The 18,821-nt window shown below is 43.2% G+C and overlaps 2 protein-coding genes across 2 annotated transcripts; one reads left to right on the top strand and one right to left on the bottom strand.

The window, feature by feature from the left end:
- Positions 1 to 1,536: 1,536 nt before the first annotated feature.
- chgb (chromogranin B) lies at positions 1,537 to 7,522 on the top strand. Its single transcript, XM_049590305.1, has 7 exons — positions 1,537 to 1,937; positions 2,081 to 2,127; positions 2,222 to 2,312; positions 3,807 to 5,286; positions 5,485 to 5,584; positions 5,846 to 5,956; positions 7,220 to 7,522. The coding sequence occupies exons 1-7, from the start codon at positions 1,871 to 1,873 to the stop codon at positions 7,298 to 7,300; spliced, it is 1,977 nt and encodes a 658-aa protein (XP_049446262.1). The 5' UTR covers positions 1,537 to 1,870; the 3' UTR covers positions 7,301 to 7,522.
- Positions 7,523 to 7,675: 153 nt separating this feature from the next.
- On the bottom strand, positions 7,676 to 18,821 carry trmt6 (tRNA methyltransferase 6 non-catalytic subunit). Its single transcript, XM_049590306.1, has 12 exons — positions 18,529 to 18,821; positions 18,179 to 18,306; positions 16,597 to 16,706; positions 15,256 to 15,347; positions 15,068 to 15,151; positions 14,846 to 14,970; positions 14,537 to 14,707; positions 12,531 to 12,688; positions 12,287 to 12,372; positions 11,493 to 11,595; positions 11,089 to 11,175; positions 7,676 to 8,319 (listed from the first exon to the last, which is right to left on the bottom strand). The coding sequence occupies exons 1-12, from the start codon at positions 18,633 to 18,635 to the stop codon at positions 8,158 to 8,160; spliced, it is 1,413 nt and encodes a 470-aa protein (XP_049446263.1). The 5' UTR covers positions 18,636 to 18,821; the 3' UTR covers positions 7,676 to 8,157.

Below are 18,821 nucleotides of genomic sequence, written 5' to 3'. Positions count from 1 at the left end.
TTGAGCTGGCTTCAATTTCTTTCAGCGCTTCAATAATGCTGTGAGGCATCAACCAATCATATGTTTTTGTTTCTAGCTGTGGTACTCTGTTATTTAGTTGCGTTAGCTGATGCTGTGCTAGCTTTCTGTGTATTGTGGTGCACAGACACTGATCAAAAGCACACATATTTTTATGATTAAATACAGACTTAAGATGACATTCACTCGAGGTTCTTCGTTGCAAGTTGCAGACACAAGCCTGTGACGAAATAGTTACGTTGTTGAGTTCTTGAGCAGCACTTTAAAGGCGACTCGGCAATAACATAGCTGGTCATGCTGTTGCGTTGTCGCTCATAGTATGAACACACCATAAAAGGAACAACTGTGCCATTTCATAGCAACCGAAAGACACCTTGAAACAGTCTAAAGTGGGCCAAAGGTGGCCGGTGGATGTAAGTTGAGCATCAAATGGACTTGGCAGTCCTTTCTAGTCTTCCGACCACTCAAAGTGCTTTTACACTACATGTCACATTCACCCATTCACACCCGCATTCACACACTGGTGGCCTAGGTTACCACACATAGTGCCACTCAGTAACCATTCACATGGGGGTTCAGTATCTTGCCCAAGGATACTTTGACATACGGACTGGAGGAGCCGATGTGCTCTACCTCTGAGCCACAGCCTCCTCAAATCAGTGGTCTAGACAGTAATGTTATTACACTGGTTATCTGTACAAACCAAAGCTATTGCACACCCGTTCATCCTGGGAGAGAGATCCCTTCTAAGATGCTCTTTCCAGAGTTTTTCTTATCAGGAGCGAGTGTCAAAAGGACAGAGAGTGTTGTGTGCTGCACCGGCTGTACACACTGTAAACCCCCTTGAGATACAAGTCTGATTTGTAATATTGAGCTACAATAAATAAAACTGACTCGACATCCACGCCACTTGGTGTTAACCACAACAACTATCGATCCAGCTCTCCATTAACTAGTTTTCCTCTACTGGTGCTGGAGCTGATAGGCTCCCATGGGAGACTGGACGGGATGTGCTGAAGGCAGAATGAATTATTGAGGAGACAGTTGGGCTAAATTCTCCCTCTGGTTGGACAGACTCCAAGGCCGCACATATCTGCTTTAAGTTCTTTAAATATATGTTACATTAGCCTACATTTAATGATTATAGCAAATACAAAATGTAGGGCAACGTTGCAGATGAGAAAAAGGAGGTGTTACATAACTTCAGAGACTGGGGTAAGAAAAAAGTGAATTAACCACAGGGTGCAATATCATGAATATGCCTGCAATCTAATGCAATCCAATACAATAGACCTGCAATATGATTTAACATTTAAATATGTTTTTAGAGGAACACCAGCAGCATAAACACACTGTAGGCTGAGCCGAATCAACTTCTCCCTGACATAAAAAATAACTCTTCTTTACAAAGTAGTGTTGCAGCGCTGAGGGCTGGAGAGTCGGGCTGCAGAAGAGTGCACGAATCTTCGTGCATGCCGTGTCCACCCCCCTGTACCTGCCTGTCCTCGGGCATCTCACGGCATTCAACGCCAACACGCCACATGAACCTAATTCCCTCCTGAATCTGTTCAAATTATCACCTGGATGAGCCGTGACAGTAATTTACTAATTCACTTTGCGCAAAATGTCGACATTGTGCGTGCATCAGATCTCCCTCGGATCACTCTCGTGTGCAGGTCTAATGAGTCATGACATTAACAGAGCCTAAAGCCCTCCTCCCACGCTCCTCCAGCCCACTCCTCTCTTTATTTGAGGCGCTCCTTTGCTCCAGTCCTCAGAGCAGCAGGCGCCTCAGTCAGCGCAGCTCTCTCCTGCCGCCTCGGAGGGATTGGAGCTGGACACACTTTCTTGGATGTATCTTCATCTCGCCAAGATGAGACTTATTTTTGTTGCAGTTGCGGTTGCGGCTTTGCTGGCAGGTAGGTGATGCTGTGTGTTCTTGCAGAGTGGTTTCAAGTTAGTGAGCGCAGTTCAGGACCATGGACAGAGACTTTCACTTTAATGCATCCAGTCCTCGTGCAGTTTGACTAATATTTAACATAATGCTTATTTTCTAATGCAGAAAATCTAGCGCTTCCAGTGGGAAAAGAAGGACAGAGAGAAGATGTGGTATGCTTTTATAATAACATTTGATTTTCAAGTTTAAAACAGCAGCTCTGCAGACATTTCAGAGCTACAAATGTAGTTTATTTGCTTGCTGCAGGTTACACGCTGTTTGGTCGAAGTCCTCTCCAAAGCTCTCTCCAAACCGGACTCCCAGCTGGACCAGGAATGCAAAAACATTCTCCAAGCAGGTTTGTAGCACAAGCGGATTTCTCTCTGTGCATGTGAGATAGTAAACAGGCATATTTAAAGCATTAAATTGTGGACAGTGTTGATGCAGCACTCTTTTAATTGTCAGGTTGCTGAGACACTGAGAAGCTTGTACAAAATCCTTGAACAAGTATATTTTGGCAACAAGCTGGAGACAAAAATAGAGCTATTACGAGCTTTCATGCCACATCCACATAGAAATGAGACTTTAAAGGGGCAGTTCACCCCGAAATCAAAATTACATATTTTTCATCTTATCTATAGTGCTACTTATCAAGCTAAATTGTTTTGGTGTGAGTGGCAGAGTGTTGGAGATATTGTCTGTAGAGATGTCTGTCTTCTCTCCAGTATAATGGAACTAGATGGCACTCGGCTTAAAGTGCTTAAAAAACTCAACAGCGATGTCTCTTTCCAGAAATCATGACTCATTTACTCAAGATAATCCACAAGCCTTGTTGTGAGCAGTTTCATGCAGATACTATTTTCCCTCCACCGATTTACACCCACCAACCGTATTGCCGTAGAAGGAAGAGTGTATCTTCTCACAGATGAGAGGCTCGTGCTTGCGACAATGTGAGATGTAAACGTTAATGGCGTCCTTCTTGGCTAAGCTGTAATGTTGGCTAGCTCAGTGGTGCTAGGTGAGCTAGCAGTAGATGCCCAGCTCGCCAACCAACGTGGTTAGACGTTGATATTTGGTTGAACTTTGGTTGTCTGGTGACCAAAATTCAATGTCAACGTCTAATGACATAGAATAGTGATGACAGACAACAATGACATTTTGTTGGTTTTCAGTTGTGTTGTTTAGTGGCCAAAATCCAACGTCTTCTAAACATGTCATGCCAACGTCATCTTGACGTAGAATAACGGGCCTTGGTTGTGAGTTATGGAGGCCAAAACCCAACATCTGCAAAATATCATAATGTTATCATCCACACAAGGTGAACTTCTAATGTTGTTAGACATTTAAAAGATCATCAAAACAATTGCCATTCCAATCAGAATTTAACATCCGTTATCAACTGGGCCTCTGCTGTTGTAGTTTGGCAGAAAGAAAATAGTCCCTACATGAAACTGCTCACAACAAGGTCAGCGGATTATCTTTAGTAACTTGGTCACGATATTTGGAAAGAGACATTACTGTTGAGTTTTTCGAATGTATTTTTTGGCACCACAAGCCGAGTGACATCTAGTTCCATTCTGCTGGAGAGAAAGCAGACATCTCCACACCAAAACAATCTAGACTGATAAATAGCACTGCAGGTAAGAGGAACAATATCTATGTTTCATTTTGGGGGGTGAACTGTCCCTTTAAAACCCTTATCCTTCTGTTTATTTAATTGAACCTACATATAAAACGAGCTATTGATCAAATGATCAAACACAAGATGGGATCTGACCTAAAGGTTGAGGTCTTAGAGCTATAATAAGTCGATCTTTACACCTCTTTTGATCTTTCTTTTGTTCTTTCATAGGGATCAAACACGCCCCGCTGGACAAGAAGAGCGGGGAGGGGATTGTAGTTCATGAAGAGGCGGTCAAAGGTCATGCTGAGCAGCCTGAGGCAAAGGGAGCAGACGTAAAAGACATCGAGGCACTTCTGAAATCCGTCGAGGAAAAAAGAGAAACCTCAGAGGACGAACGCAGCCAAGAGTCCTGGAATCTGGGTGACGAAAAGGAGAAGAGACACGAGAACGAAGTAGAAGAAGAACGGGAGAAGAGGAGCAGCTGGAGGCCCAAATATCACCAAAAGAAACACAAACGGGGAGAGGAAGAAGAAGACAACGAGCGCAGTCAGGAGAGTTGGGCGTCCATAGAGAAGAGATCAGAAGAGGAAGGTGACGAGAGAGAGAAGAGGAACTGGAGACCTGGAAGATACCACCAAAGAAAACACAAAAGAGACGAGGAACCTTTAGGGGAGGAGAGGGAGGAGCCAGAAGAAGAACGCAGCCAAGAGTACTGGGACTTCGATACTGGAAGAGATAAGAGAGAATGGAGGGCCGGCAGGTACCACCAGAGGAGACACAAGCGTGATGAGGAGCTCTCGGAGGAGGAAAGAGAAGAGCCAGACGAGGAACGCAGCCAGGAGTCCTGGGGCATTGACAAAAGGCACGGTGACGAGGATGAGGAGGAGAGATCCAAGCGCATATGGAAGCCCAGACATCGCTACCACCACAAGAAGAAGTTCCACAAACGTGGCGACGAACCATCAGAAGAGTACGAAGATGGCGAGCGCAGCCAGGAATCCTGGGGTGTTGACAAGAGAGAGTGGAGGGCCGGAAGGCACCACCAGAGGAGACACAAGCGTGACGAGGAGCTCTCTGAGGAAGCCAGGGAAGAACCTGATGAAGAACGCAGCCAGGAATACTGGGACTTTGACACCGGAAGAGACAAGAGAGAGTGGAGGGCCGGAAGGCACCACCAGAGGAGACACAAGCGTGACGAAGAGCTTTCCGAGGAAGCCAGGGAAGAACCTGATGAAGAACGCAGCCAGGAATACTGGGACTTTGACACCGGAAGAGACAAGAGAGAATGGAGGGCCGGAAGGCACCACCAGAGGAGACACAAGCGTGACGAGGAGCTCTCTGAGGAAGCCAGGGAAGAACCTGATGAAGAACGTAGCCAGGAATACTGGGACTTTGACACCGGAAGAGATAAGAGAGAATGGAGGGCCGGAAGGCACCACCAGAGGAGACACAAGCGTGATGAGGAGCTCTCAGAGGAGGAAAGAGAAGAGCCGGACGAGGAACGCAGCCAGGAGTCCTGGGGCCTCGACAAAAGACACGGACAGGACGATGAGGAAATAGAAAAGCGCATATGGAAACCAACACACCGATACCACCATAAAAAGAAATACCACAAGCGTGGCGGGGGCTCATCAGAAGAAGACGAAGAGCAGAGAAGTGATTCAGAGGAATACGAAGAACCAGCAAAGGACGGGGACGAAGCAATGAGGTACTTCTATCTGAAAACTCTTTAATTCAAGTTTGTATTCTGCACCTGGGGGCACAAAACACTGCAGAGTTCAGTAACACCAGCCTCCGATCAATTGGGAACATTCTGTACGAGAAATGAACAAACCCCTTTGGCTGTGTACACGTGCTGACATAAAAAGTATTGGCAGAGCAGTGTCTAATTGGGGCTGTTTTTCAGGTATCTGGCAGAGAAGCGCAATCCCTGGATTTTCAGAGGTTTCTACCATCCTGCATGGTACAAAAGGGATTCAGACGAGCACGCTGCAACCTCAAACAAGGCAAGCATTATGTGATGGACCTGTTTTCTGCCTGCATGTATAAGACAGAGGAAATTTGATCTTGTTATCCACTCATTTTTTAAGAATTTCTTAGCATATAAAACCTTTTAGCGTGCGTGTGCATATTAATTAGTATGGACCAAGCACCCATCAGTTTTCTTAGTAATAAACTCTATTTTTTCATCAGTTACTGATAGTTTTTTTGGCTTACATTGTACGGTTTAGACATAATCTGATTCAGCTTCTAATCAATGTCTTCAGATGGACGAACTGGCCAAGTTGCTGAGCTACAAGATAAACCAGCTGTCCAGCCACTCTAATCAAGAGGAGCCAAAGAAGATTGTGCACCAGAGAGCACTTACCCCGCAGGAGGTAAAAACTGCTTTCTTTCACTGTTAAAAAAAGGAGCTCTTTTATGGCTGATGGGGAGACACATTTGCTGTCGGGCTCACTTTGTTAAACCTCTAACTAGACCTCTGAGGTGAAAACGCATTATGTTATCATATTGTTATTTACTGTGCTGCACAGATAGGTGGGCAGAGGACACGTTGCTCTCAGTATTTAGAACATGTGCATCTGTCCCACCCAAAAAAAACCCATGAAGGTCGCAGAGGACTTTTATTTTTCTGAAAGTAAAGACATAGACACCATAATTGGATGCAGAAAAGGCAGAAATTTGAGTATTAAAATTCACCAGGATGCACAAAATAAGTGTTCGATGCTCAAACTTATTGGAAGAGGACTCCAGAACAACAAAACCACAGTTAAATTCCTTCAAACTATTCTGACAGGTCTTGAGAATAGCTTATTTGTATGTTTTAAATCAGATGTCATGTACAACGTAAAACGCTTTGCACTGCTGGTGTTTCCATAGAAAAAAAAATCCCCCTATATATTTAGCTGACCCAGTAAAGCCATGAAGCACATCAAGCGTCTCCACCACCGCACTGTTTCACTGGGGGGAAACGCAGCCAGGCTCATTATGGAAATCTCCAGTCTACATGGAGATGTCAGGATTTAGCCTTCAGAACCACGGAGCATCCGTGAATATGCATCTGTGCAAATGCACATCGAGAACTGTCCCTCGTGTGCACGTCCCAAATACATGAAGGAGAAATGCAACCAGTATATTCATGTGCAGTGACTTGTTCCTCAACTCTGGAACACTTAGAGTGAATTTTTTACTGCCTTGTTCAAATTAGTTCTTCTTCACGGCATCTCTCTTCAACACTTGTCCCCTATTTTTTCCTTTTACACTTCCATATCGGCTTTTTATGACTGCTGCAGTAATCACACTAAGAACCTTGTGATTATAGCCTCCCAGAGCAATCAAAGTCATAATACGCCCATTAAAGAAAGAAAGCGACAGCCTGTGGAGGCCTCGCTATCTTGTCACAGAGTTTAAAGTAGAAAAACAAATCAGGGAGGAGGAGGTGGAGGGATATCAGCGCTGCGACTCCAGAGATAATGAGGCAATGTTTAACCTAAATGACCAATTTAGTCAGATTTTGTTTTGCAGGCTTGGGTAAACAAGCCCATTTTATCATAATTTAATCCTGATTTCAATTCCATTAATGGTCAACAAACAGATTTTGGATGTCACAATATAACCTGATGTATTAATCTCGTTTTCAGGAGAAAGAGCTGGAAAACCTCGCAGCGATGGACGCAGAGTTGCAGAAAATCGCCACCAAATTGCATGACAATAGTGCATAACCCAGCACGGACACCATTTCAAGACACTGTCAGTGGATAAAGCTGCTGTCTTACTATATGTCAGCCAATTTAATGTGCTTACAGTGTTAAAAAAAAAAAGACAAAAAACTGACTGGAGCCTTGCTGAAAACATTTTATCAACTTGTTTATGATCGTATTTGTGATATTTTGATGTTATCGAATTAAGCCGCATGGGAATGGTTTTGATGTTTATATAGAAAATATGAGATTATAATATATATATATATATAATGAGATAAATTATTAAAACTGTGTTCTGAAGAATTCTGCACTCAATAAAAGAAGTTATTCTGGGACCAAGCAAATATCTCCAATTATTTCTTGATGAGTAAAAACAAGAGTTCACACATTGGATGGTTTAGTAGTTCTTTTTAATTCTGTGCAGATACAGATGTACCTGCAGTGAGGCTGCATTAGCAACTGGATCATATAACAAATGGCACTTTCTGCAGGAATAACAAAATAAAAAAGTTACAACCTAGAAGCTGAAGAGCATTAACTGGAAAAAAACAAACACCTGGTCTCGAGGCATAAGACACAAATTTGTCACTTACTCTCAACACACCAAAATTACTTCAGCAGTTCCTTACGTAACACGTACACTGAGCTCCTACTGGCTTGTAGTTTACTCCTCAGCATCACGCCTTCATCTGCGCTGATCTGAACACACGAGACGGGAGCAAAGTGCCCTGATGAATGCAGACCAGACACTCCCGTCTCCCTTTATTCCAGATGTGTCAAATCAGTTCAGCAGAAAGAGGAGTCGATGCTGGAGGAAGAATCCCTACAGGCCGTCGGTAATGTGCCCTTAAAACATTTGATGCTTCTGTATTTGTTTATCCTTCAGTGTCTGTCAGTTTCAGTCTCTTTGGTGCTGGTTCCTCCGCTTGCTGGGAGCCTGCGGGTTTGGAGCGGTCTGTGGCGACCGTTGTTCCTGAGAGGAGGTAGCCCCCGCCCCCGCTCATCAGCAGCACAGGATGCGTCCTGTTAGGCAACACCTAGGGAGACGACAGTCAGGAGACATTAATTCTACAGGAAGGGCTCGGGGGAATTAACACTGGTCCTGAGTATACAAACACATTGTTGTTGTTAAGTATCTTATTACAAAGAATACATGCTGCCAAATGTGAAGTATCTGAAACACAATTAAAATACAAAGAGGACAGACAGGACTTTCTTCCTCAGCAGTACATGAAGGTCTTACTTAAAGCTGAAACAGTAAGTGTGGACAGACAGTTAATCATCAACAATTCTGATTATTGATTTAAAGGCAGCAGAGATGCCGAACATTACTCTACTGTGAGAATCTGCTGATCTTCTGTGTTTCCTGTCACTGCAAATTGTATTTATGGTCAAACCACAGATGTTGGTCAGACACTGCTTTGACAATGTCACCTTAAAGCTGGGGTAGGCACTTTGATTTTAGGTCACTGGGCAAAAATCTCATAATAAACTTTGAGCACATTGTAATTCAAGTGGTCTGACAAAAAAAGTAGACCTCTGCACCTCCTCTTGGCCCCGTTTTCAAACTCTAGAAAATACAGCCTGGGAGACTTTGGCCAAACACAGGTCATTTCAGAGAGAGGGCGTTCCTATTGGCTGTTCTACAAATGGTCTGGGCGTACTTTGGGTTTCTGAAGAATGCCAAGGGACAGCTGGTGGAGGACAGCTATCTTGTGTGCAGAACATGCAGAAAGAAAGTTGCTGCAAAGGGTAGCAACACTACAAATCTGCTGGCTCATCTCCGTGACCATCGTCCACAGCTTTACAGCCAATGCAAGTTATGCTATGCAAATTTCAGTTATTGTGTGAGGGACTTCGGTTTTACTAAGAGTGTCATAATGTGTAACTCTCGACGTATACAGGACATTTGAGCCGTATCTGTCCCCCGAAACTGCGACTAGGTTTTCCGTTTTCGTTTAAGACACTTAGGAGCTAATACTAGCTGAGTAGCTAATAGCCGTATTAGCAGCTATGTTGCTAAGTGTTTCAAAACGAAACAGAGCTGAAAACACTGAGCGGAGCAAGGTCAGCAGTCAGCCTATATTATGTCTTGATCTGGGACAGAACAATCAATCAGTGAAGTTCTCTCAATACTTGAATGTTTGGACTTGTTTACATGGTATTGCAACTCTTAAGTTGTTAAGTGCCTGTTTATTTATTTGCACATTTATGTTTATTTAAGGTTTAAAGTTTATTTTATTCAAAGTTATCTGAAGTTGCACTATTACTTGCACAAATTTTCCTGAGGAACAAGTTTTGTTCCTAATTGTTTACATATTTTGCTGACTGTTAAAATGCACCAGACAAATAAGCTTTGCTCCTGTAATTTGTTTACATATTTTGTTCATTTAAAATAAATCTTTCTGTTGCTGTGCCAATCCCTTCCCTTAATGTGAAAGTTTCATTTCAATATAAGATTTTGGCTGTTAACATTTTAGTATGATACGGAAGTTACAAGATTTAGTGATATTATTTCAATGTATCTATTTTTTGGACATTTTACAGCACTTAAAAAAAAAAACGCAATATTATCGTTTACCGTGATAATTTGGTCACTACAATCGAGATATCAAATTTTCCATATCGTTACATCCCTACTGCAGAGCACCCCAAAAAGGACGATGGCCTCATCAAAAAGACAGTCTGACAATAAATTAAGTTAGACAATATTGGCAGAGTGTTTCAATGTTGCTAATAGTTTGGCTTTCTGCTAACCAGAGCCAACTGTTACAGACCGCCTCACCAGGAGGAGAGCGGGTAGCAGCTCCAGAGACGGATCCTCCAGTCAGCAGCACCAGCGACCCCAATCCAGCCAGTGTGAACTCCAGCTCAGGGCGACTGGACAGCCCAGATATACCAACAGATCAGCAAAATTTCTGTTGTTGCACTTACAGAAGTTAGACCTGGCGCTGGGGGGTTTGCACTGGCTGAATTCGACCCGCTACAGCCGTAGATTGAAGCTCAGTCTCCCAAGCTGCTGTTCACTCTCCTCCCGGCGAAACAGTCAACAGGGTTCAGAGAGGGGAGAGCTGCATTTTCAAATTCTGCCTTTTTTTGGCCTGTTCCAGATTTCTCTCTACTCTATAGATTACTCCCAGCTTTAAGATGCCAGAAATTGTCATGCCAGTTTTTTGTTTGCTTGTTTTTTAAACAATACTCTGACAAAAGATTTTTTAATTGATTATAAAAAGCTTTATCGACAGTTTTGAGCAATTTGAGTAATTTGTGAGTTACTCAAATTAAGTATGTGATTAATTTGAATCCTTAATTGAAGCTTACATAAGCCCAGTTCAGACCAATGATTTGCAAACGAAACCGTTTAGAACGTTGCAGAGAAAAGTTGCAGTTGCAAAACTTAAGTCCAATAGTCAGTCTCTTTTTTAGCTCTGTTTTGTCCTCCAACTCTTGAAAAAATATCTAATGCTTCACTTTGTTCACCAGCTAGCTGCTAACTTTGTTTGGTGTGTTTTGTAGCTTTTTTTGCTGCCTGATACATCTGAAACCAACGATGATGAGAGTGCTGAGTCGAAACAGTTAAATTGTGGACCGTGAAACCAAAAGAGTGAGCTGAACAGTTAAAACGATCAGCTGAGCTAAGGGGAACTGCGGGTGATAATCCTCTGTAGGTTCATCACTATGAGCGGCCCATTACACACGCACTTTCGATCCACTGTTGGCGTATAAACATGGATTGAAGCATCTTTAACAACACAACACATGGACGAAAATCACGATACAGTGCTGATCCAGAGTGTAAATGTTACCTGGTAATGTCTGAGCCAGGTGTCTGTAAGCCTGAGGTTCACCGTGCCGCCTTGTTCCTTGAGTTTTGTGTAGCACTCGATGAGAGGCTGCAGACATCGAGCGGGAAGAGATGAAAAAGGAGCATTAACGAGCAAAGTCAATGACTCGACACACACACACAGGGTGATCTTTTTAGCAACATAAGCACTATAGAAGTAGTAAGGGCAGGGACGTGATAGGCCTTGTAACTCCTTGGCAATGACAGGATGTCCGCTAGGATAATGCAATAGGGACAATCCCTGCTGGAGTAATAAAAACCTGTGAGCATGGCAGCTCATCAGAGATCGTTCTAAGATAACTAACTGACCTCTTTCAGCGGGCGTGTTGTTGTGCCAGTAAATACCGCCAGTCATGATGATCTTACCTCTTTGTACTGGGAGTAGACTACAAAAGGCCTGGAGGGGGAGAGGAATTTGAGCAGGCCCATTAGGACTGGACACGGGTGGAAACGACTGGCTATAACCAACCTGCAGGTGGGAAACAAACAGATGATCAAGCAAAACTGTCCGATATGAAATACACTGTAAACAATACACTCTGTTATTGGAATTCTGTAGGTCGGCAGGGTCGTGACTTAGCTCATCGGTGCTGCATGCGCCAGAAGACGTGGGGATTTAGTGCCTATTGTAGACATTCATTTCACATTTTATAGAGCTCGATAAGGGTCAGTAAAAGAGGCTGATTTAGGACATTCTGGAAGATTGTGCTCTGAGGTTCAGTTTATGATGTAGAGGAGACTGGGAGGAAAGTCAATAGGCTACCCAGATCAATACTTGTACGTCTGGCTCGGATGTCACCCTCACAACACGTCATCCATCAATCATTAAAAGCTATAAAGCACATGCTTCACTTTATATGACAGGAAACTGCAAAGCAATCACTTTGTTCACCTTGTGAGGGCATCGTGTGCTAACCGTCGTGTGTGAGCTCAGAGGACGGCAAATTGTTAATCGTGACTTTTATGGACATACCTAATGATACTTTAATCATTCATCACTTTTTAATCCCTGCAGATCTATTTTAATTACTGTTGTTTACTACGCGGCGCCATGCAGGACTGATAAAGCCGAGGCTGAAGAGACGGAGGGTAATGCTGAAAAGAGCAGAGCGATGCAGAGAAACAGAAATGTGAAAGCAGAAGCTAAATCTGACACCGACCCGTCGGCGTTCCTGCCTTCCAGCAGGGCAGCAGCAGCTGCCAGCTTCTTCCGCTTCTCCTCCTGCTTCACCTTTTTTTCCTCTGCCTAAAAAAACAAAAAAACATGAAGTCAGGACTTTCTTTCAGATCCAGTTCTCACATTTCTTTTTTGAACAAACAGGCTCGTTCCTACTTTCACATATAAAGACAGAAACACAATAGTTAAGGGTGTCCTTAGTGGGTTTAGTAAAGTAGTAGGCGTACTCTGGCTTCTTTGCGTTTCTCCCTCTCTTCTTTCTCCTGGTTGTGCCCACCATCAGCGCCGCTGTTTGTCTCCATGCTCTGCTCCTCCGGACTGCCCTGCTGTTCTGCCTCAGGCTGGTTTTGCTCCTCCTCTGCAGCCATGCTGGACTGCTTTGAAGCTGTAATGTTGAGGGAGATCATCACCATCAGAGGAATGCCACAGAATCTAAGTCTGTGTGTACTTTATGAAGATAAAACATAACGTTAAAATGACCAGAGGAACACATGCAAACCTCGGCATTTGTGAGGTTCAGGGTTCCCAAACATTTTTACCAGTGAATTTTTAAAACTTTCCAATTATATTTTACCCCATTGCCATGACTGTATCTAAGGATGCTTTCACACCTGCCCCACTTGGTTCAGTTCAAATGAACTCAAGTTCGTTTGCTGCCTAAGTGCAGTTCGTTTGGGCAGGTGTGAACAATCTTTGGCTGTAAGGTGAACCAGTGTCACGAAAGGTGCCTATAAATAAGATGCATTATCATAACTAAACTAGCTGAATATGCCGAAAGACAAGACCAGCACATATGGGTGCTTTGCAAAACATCAAGGCCACACCCCTTTTTGGGGGATAAAAAACCCCCCCAAAGCTCATAAAGATAGATGTCAATGCAATTTTACATGTTTGGTTTGTCTGAATATAATTCTTGTTAAACTGACGTTTGTTTAATAGACATAATAATTGTTTTGTGACTGTGCCTGAACCTGAGTGTACACGATACCTTCATAAATAAGGGCTGATCGCCATCATGTCCCGTCAGTCAAACGACAAACCAACATCAAAGAACTAGCAGCGACGAGAGCCCCCTGCTGTGTCGCCTCTCGTGCTGTCTCTCGGCCAAAAAGTTGCACATGAACATACCAAACCCACGGCCAACAGGCACGTATTTTCTGCGTCTAGGTGTGAGAAAATACCCCACCATAGTAGCAGATAGCGGTCTCCTGTCGTCATTCAAAAATGGGAGACCGGGAGGCCGGAAGACCGTCTTGACGCTAGTTAGCCAGTTGGCACATTAACAACACAATCCAATGTTGAAAGAACAGAGCATATTTACAGTGCGCCACTGAACAATAACACAAACCATCATGGAAAGTTTCTACTCAAGAGCTCAGTGGATCAAAATAAAAAACAATCTTAACTGATATACCAAGTCTATTTAAACCTCACTCTCTCTTGACTTTAGCTTTTTGTTTACATTCCTCACTTCTGTTACTCTTCTCGTGCACTGAGCTGAACTGCCAATCAGAGTGATTTCATTCGCCGACAGGCTCCACTGTGCTAAGACCAATTCAACATGCTGAATCGGCGGATAAAAGGTCAACTAGCACCAATGAAGGCCAATGTGGCGGGACACAACACACCGACAAAGGCAGCAGACGCTCATTAACGGCCCAACTTTGACTGACAGCTGACTGTCGGCTTGGTGTGTCAGAGCCTGTCCAAGTTGATCAATGTCCCAACACAGTGGGCAGAATTTTCATGTATGGCTGCTCGGATCATGACACCGAATCTTTAGGGGAACCAACCTGTTTACAGCCAATTGTTTGATCTACAGGCTGGCTTTTATTCGGAGCTAACAGTCTGATGATGCTATACTGAATGACTGCACTGCAGCAGCCTCCTACCGAGGCTAACGTTAGTGATCCATCAGTGGATCAGTCAACAGCATTATTCATTCATTTACCACACTGACGGCAAATATTCAGTGACGTACATGGCTCACCCCACCAGCCAAAACAATGTTTCTACAAAACTTTTCCAAAACATTCTGTTAATTTCAAACCATTTCCAGCCCTGGAAAACAGTTTTTCTAATTTCAGAAGTTCTTCAGGAATTTAATGATCGTGGGAACCCTGGAATATTTTGTTTTCTTTGGCATTTCAGCACCAGCTTACAGCTACTCTGTTCCATCTAAAATAAACAAAGCTATAAACATCTTGGAGACATTTTTGAAGGCAGGCTCTACCAGCACTGGGATCTTTGGCAGTGGTGTCCAGAGTGCCTGCCAGCAGAGCATTGACATGGCAGATGGGAAACTCATGCAGCATATCGTGAAAGTGTGCAGGAAAGCCAAAGCTCTCCACACCCGCCCGAACAGGCCCACCTCCTGGGTACATTTGGATCACTGAGCCATAGCCTGGGTGAGGAGGAAAGAGAGGGTAATTATACAAAGGACAGAGACAAGGAAAGAAAATACATTCATTGTTTAAACAAAGCTCAAATCATTTGGTCAAACGGATGAACACCACAGAAGATGATCTCAGGACTGACGTACCTCCCATTCTTTCCATGACAGATCCCAGAACGAGGCCAGCACAAGTCTCAAACACCAAAACTTTACTGCCAGCGTGGATGTTCGCCAGAGTCAACATCTGTGCGAGTGTGTCATACCGCAGGTGGCTGCATTACACAAGATACATACACATCATACATTCATGTCTTCCTGCTCTGTAAGAGACGACTTTCACACATGCTGCTAATCCATGTGCTGACTCACCAGATCTTCCCTGGTTCCCGGCCATGGTACATCATCGCCAGGATGCGACAGGACGGTTTTAGAATCGTCACAGTGTTTTCATACCTGGAAGAGCACAGGAATGGGAACAACTGATAACACTAATTACATCCCACCACATTATTTTAAGTCTGAAACTGATTGTGGCTGCATCATCTGACGTGACTCACTTCTTCTTTTTCTTCTTGATGTACTTATCCTGGGCATATTCAGTCTTATCTCTGAACGTCGAGCTGTTCTCTATAAGCTGCTGGATGATTTCCTGCGGAGCACATACACATGATGTTTCTGTTTTTTTATACTTCAACATTTTATCTGACAATTAAATAGATAAGGTTCCCATGACAAGACAAAAACCAACAATGCGTTGGCGCGTCTTGCAGTGATTTTTGTCTTCCCTTTCCTGCTCGTCAGCCCACTGGGCCCTACTTTAGACACAAAGTTTTAACATCCATTCATCCACTTTCATCCGCTTATCCAGGGCAGGGTTGTGGGTCAGCAGGCTAAGCAAGGTCTTACAGACATCCCTCTCCCCAGTAACGTTTTTTAGCTTGTCCTGAGGGATCCCGAGGTGTTCCCAGACCAGATGAGATATGTAATCCCTCCAGAGTGTTCTGGGTCTGCCCAGGGCCTGCTAACAGTTGGATGTGCCCGGAAAACCTCTCACAGGAGGCACCTGATCAGATGCCTGAACCACCTCAACTGACCCCTTTGGAGGCGAAGTAGCAACACCTCTATTCCAAGCTCCCTCCGGATGTCTGAGCTCCTCACCCTATCTCTAAGACTGAGCCCAGACACCCCACAGAGGAACTCAATTTGGCTGCTTGTATCCATGAGATCATTCTTTTGGTCACTACCCAAAGCTCGTGACCATAGGTGAGGGTCAGGACATAGAAGGACCGGTAGGCTAAAACCTATGCCTTCCGGCTCAGCTCCCTTTTCACCACGACAGTCTGGCACGGCACCTGCGTCACTGCTGATGCTGCACCAAACCACCTGTCCATCTCACGTTTCATTTTACACTCACTCGCGGACCTGAGATACTTAAACTCCTTCACTTGGGGCAGCAACGCTCTCACCCAAATAAAATCTTTAATAATGGGTCATAAATATTTAACTTTTAAGTAAGTAAGTTCCTGAAATAACCTTTAGTTGTTAGCAAACACTACTCAAACAGGACTAAGTGATGAATTTTGAGGGACTATTTTCAGTTGCAGATCACTCAATTTAAACTACAATGCTAATGTTCATCATAACTAAGGAACATGCCCCAAACACTCATTATATAATTGTTTTTGTTGTTTTTTTTTACAACAATACAGTTCTATTCTATCTACACTAGGCTTTAGCTACACAAATAATACTTGTTAGTATGACCCATACATTGTTGCTTTTTGTTTTTCATGAAATTTCATGACAATTAAAGAAAACAGAATATCACCCACATTATCCTTTAACAAACAGACCAGACCCAAAACCCCATGTGTGTAATTACAAGATTATTTCTGTACCTGACCCTTCAGACCTTGCTCTTTGAGGGTCTCAATGTCATCCCTCGTCAGCTTCTGTGATCTTCCATCGTCCACAATGTTCCTGTTGTCTGTGCCCGCCTCCTTCGCATCTGGGACAAACATGTGAAAGAGATTACTAAAAGTGAAAATGAAAGTGTAACCATCTGTAATAGTTGTTTTTAACATGTTCATGCATACAGTCTGGAAATAACAGACATTCATCATGAATTTAAAAAATGAATGTCAGTTTAACTACAAATCCCAGTAGCTTTTTTACTAGTTAACCACATGTAGTTTATGTAGTTAATTACAAACTACATATTCATTGTTTTCTCGTGACATTTTTGGCCAAACAGTATGGCACAATGCTGCACCTCACTGGCCACGGTTGTTATTCAATGACAATAAACTGTACCGATTCCCTCCTGCCATCAGGCAAAAGGTTCTGCAACAGCTCCCCACTGCTCACTGACACTGCATGGAACGAGAAACCTGTCCCTATTTATTATCCTGTACATATGTTTTTCACGTACATATGGTTTTAATATACTCTGAAATTAATCTTAAATGTTATCCAGATCATAATGTTGCTGTTTTAGTAGTTCATTCCTATGCTAGATTTATTCCTCTGCACTGAATGTTGAAAGTTGTCCATGCTGAATGTCTCGTTTGCTGTATTATCCGCACCTGGATTCGTGAGTATTGACATTTCATTCACTGTATGCTGCTGTTTATAGAGACAATAAATAAAATTCAGTTTTGAGCTGCCATCTCTCACAAGGAGAAGCCTCCCTATTATCTCATTAAAACACATCACTTTGATGAATGTTTAATAAATATACACAACTGTTCAGTCAAAGTCAGACTTCATCTTATACACTTCAAAACTTAACATAGACTCTTATAATCCAGGGAAACGCTACATAGCTTTTTTTTTTTTTTTAACTGATGTTTCACCTGTCTGCAACTGCTGTAAATCTACACTCTGCAATTTAGCACATTCTTCTTGGTCATGCAGTGAATTGTATACATATTGGAAGAACATTCTTCACTGTTTCTCTGAGGCTTTTTTGGGAAATCTTGGGAACCTGACCCACTCAAAGCTATCATTGGAGCGCCTACCTCTGCTAGCAAATACCAAAAACTGGCTGTTTCATTTGGAGTGGTGATTGCAAAGAAGTTCATATCACAAGTGTGGAAGATGGACTCTGTTCCCACATATGATTCATGGTTAAATGAAATGGCAAACACACGTTACATCTGGAGAGATTGAGATTCTATAATGAGGATAGAAGTGTTGTGTTTGATAAGATTTGGGACCCTGTACTGAAATTCTTTCAGACTAATATATAATATTTTCTAAATGAAGCACCTTGCTGTGTGTATTTTTCTTTTACTGTATATGTAATTTTTACAACTACTACTTTGTACTAATCACTCTGCCTGCGGCCACTGTTACATATGATGTGCTGTGCCTGTCTAAGTTTAACTACTTTTCATTGTGCAGTAGGTGGTAGCTTGGTAAACTTCATGTAGTTTCCCCAACACTGGATGTGGGACTATTTAACAGCAGGTGACAAACCGGAGGAGCTCTCTGTGTTCTTGGGCTTCTGTGGCTGCAGGATCCCTGACACAATCTCAAACGTGCTGCTGTACAGCTGCCCCACAGCATTATCCAGGAAGAACCACTGCTTCTCAAATATCACCTTCCTGTAAGTAGAACAGACAGAAATAAATCATCATATAAAACATACTGCATGGCAAACATGGCACCATTCACACACATGATGCAATGTGTGTGTCACTAATGACATGTCAGTTATGGTTTAGCTAGCTCCACTTTGTGCCTCTATTACACTGTAAGAAACAGCAGTCACAAACTGGGGCTAAGCTAATTATCAAGCTAGTTTTCGCGAACACTTTCTGACTTACTTCTTCGGCTGAATTTGCACAGCTTTGAAGATATCTCCCCGCTTCAACACAACGTAGTCACCCTCTTTAATTCTGTACAGAGAGTCATCGTCTGTGTTGTCCGCCATAATAAACCAGATTAAACCAGCTCACCGGTCCGCTGAGAGGTCACTGGCACCTTCAGAGAATTACACGGAGTCACAGTTGACAAGGCACGGTTTATAAAAGGCACTAAACCCCCTGAAGTAAAAGCAAAATACGGCAAATCACTATTTCCACGTGTTAGCTTTCATTTCCTTAGCTCCCCAGGACGG

This window comes from Epinephelus fuscoguttatus, linkage group LG11, assembly GCF_011397635.1.
Source record: "Epinephelus fuscoguttatus linkage group LG11, E.fuscoguttatus.final_Chr_v1".
In the NCBI taxonomy this organism is placed as follows: Eukaryota; Metazoa; Chordata; class Actinopteri; order Perciformes; family Serranidae; genus Epinephelus; species Epinephelus fuscoguttatus.
This window is presented reverse-complemented; position numbering and strand designations above follow the sequence as displayed.

Bases quoted from the DNA above. Each gene is read 5' to 3' on its own strand.
- chgb (XM_049590305.1), top strand. From the start codon at position 1,871: ATGTATCTTCATCTCGCCAAGATGAGACTTATTTTTGTTGCAGTTGCG. The intron at 5,287-5,484 runs GTACTTCTATCT...GCTGTTTTTCAG, and splicing joins GACGGGGACGAAGCAATGAG to GTATCTGGCAGAGAAGCGCA. The intron at 5,585-5,845 runs GCAAGCATTATG...CAATGTCTTCAG, and splicing joins ACGCTGCAACCTCAAACAAG to ATGGACGAACTGGCCAAGTT.
- trmt6 (XM_049590306.1), bottom strand. From the start codon at position 18,635: ATGGCGGACAACACAGACGATGACTCTCTGTACAGAATTAAAGAGGGT. The intron at 15,152-15,255 runs GTGAGTCACGTC...GTGCTCTTCCAG, and splicing joins ATCAAGAAGAAAAAGAAGAA to GTATGAAAACACTGTGACGA. The intron at 12,689-14,536 runs GTAGAGCCTGCC...TCAACATTACAG, and splicing joins TGCCAAAGATCCCAGTGCTG to CTTCAAAGCAGTCCAGCATG.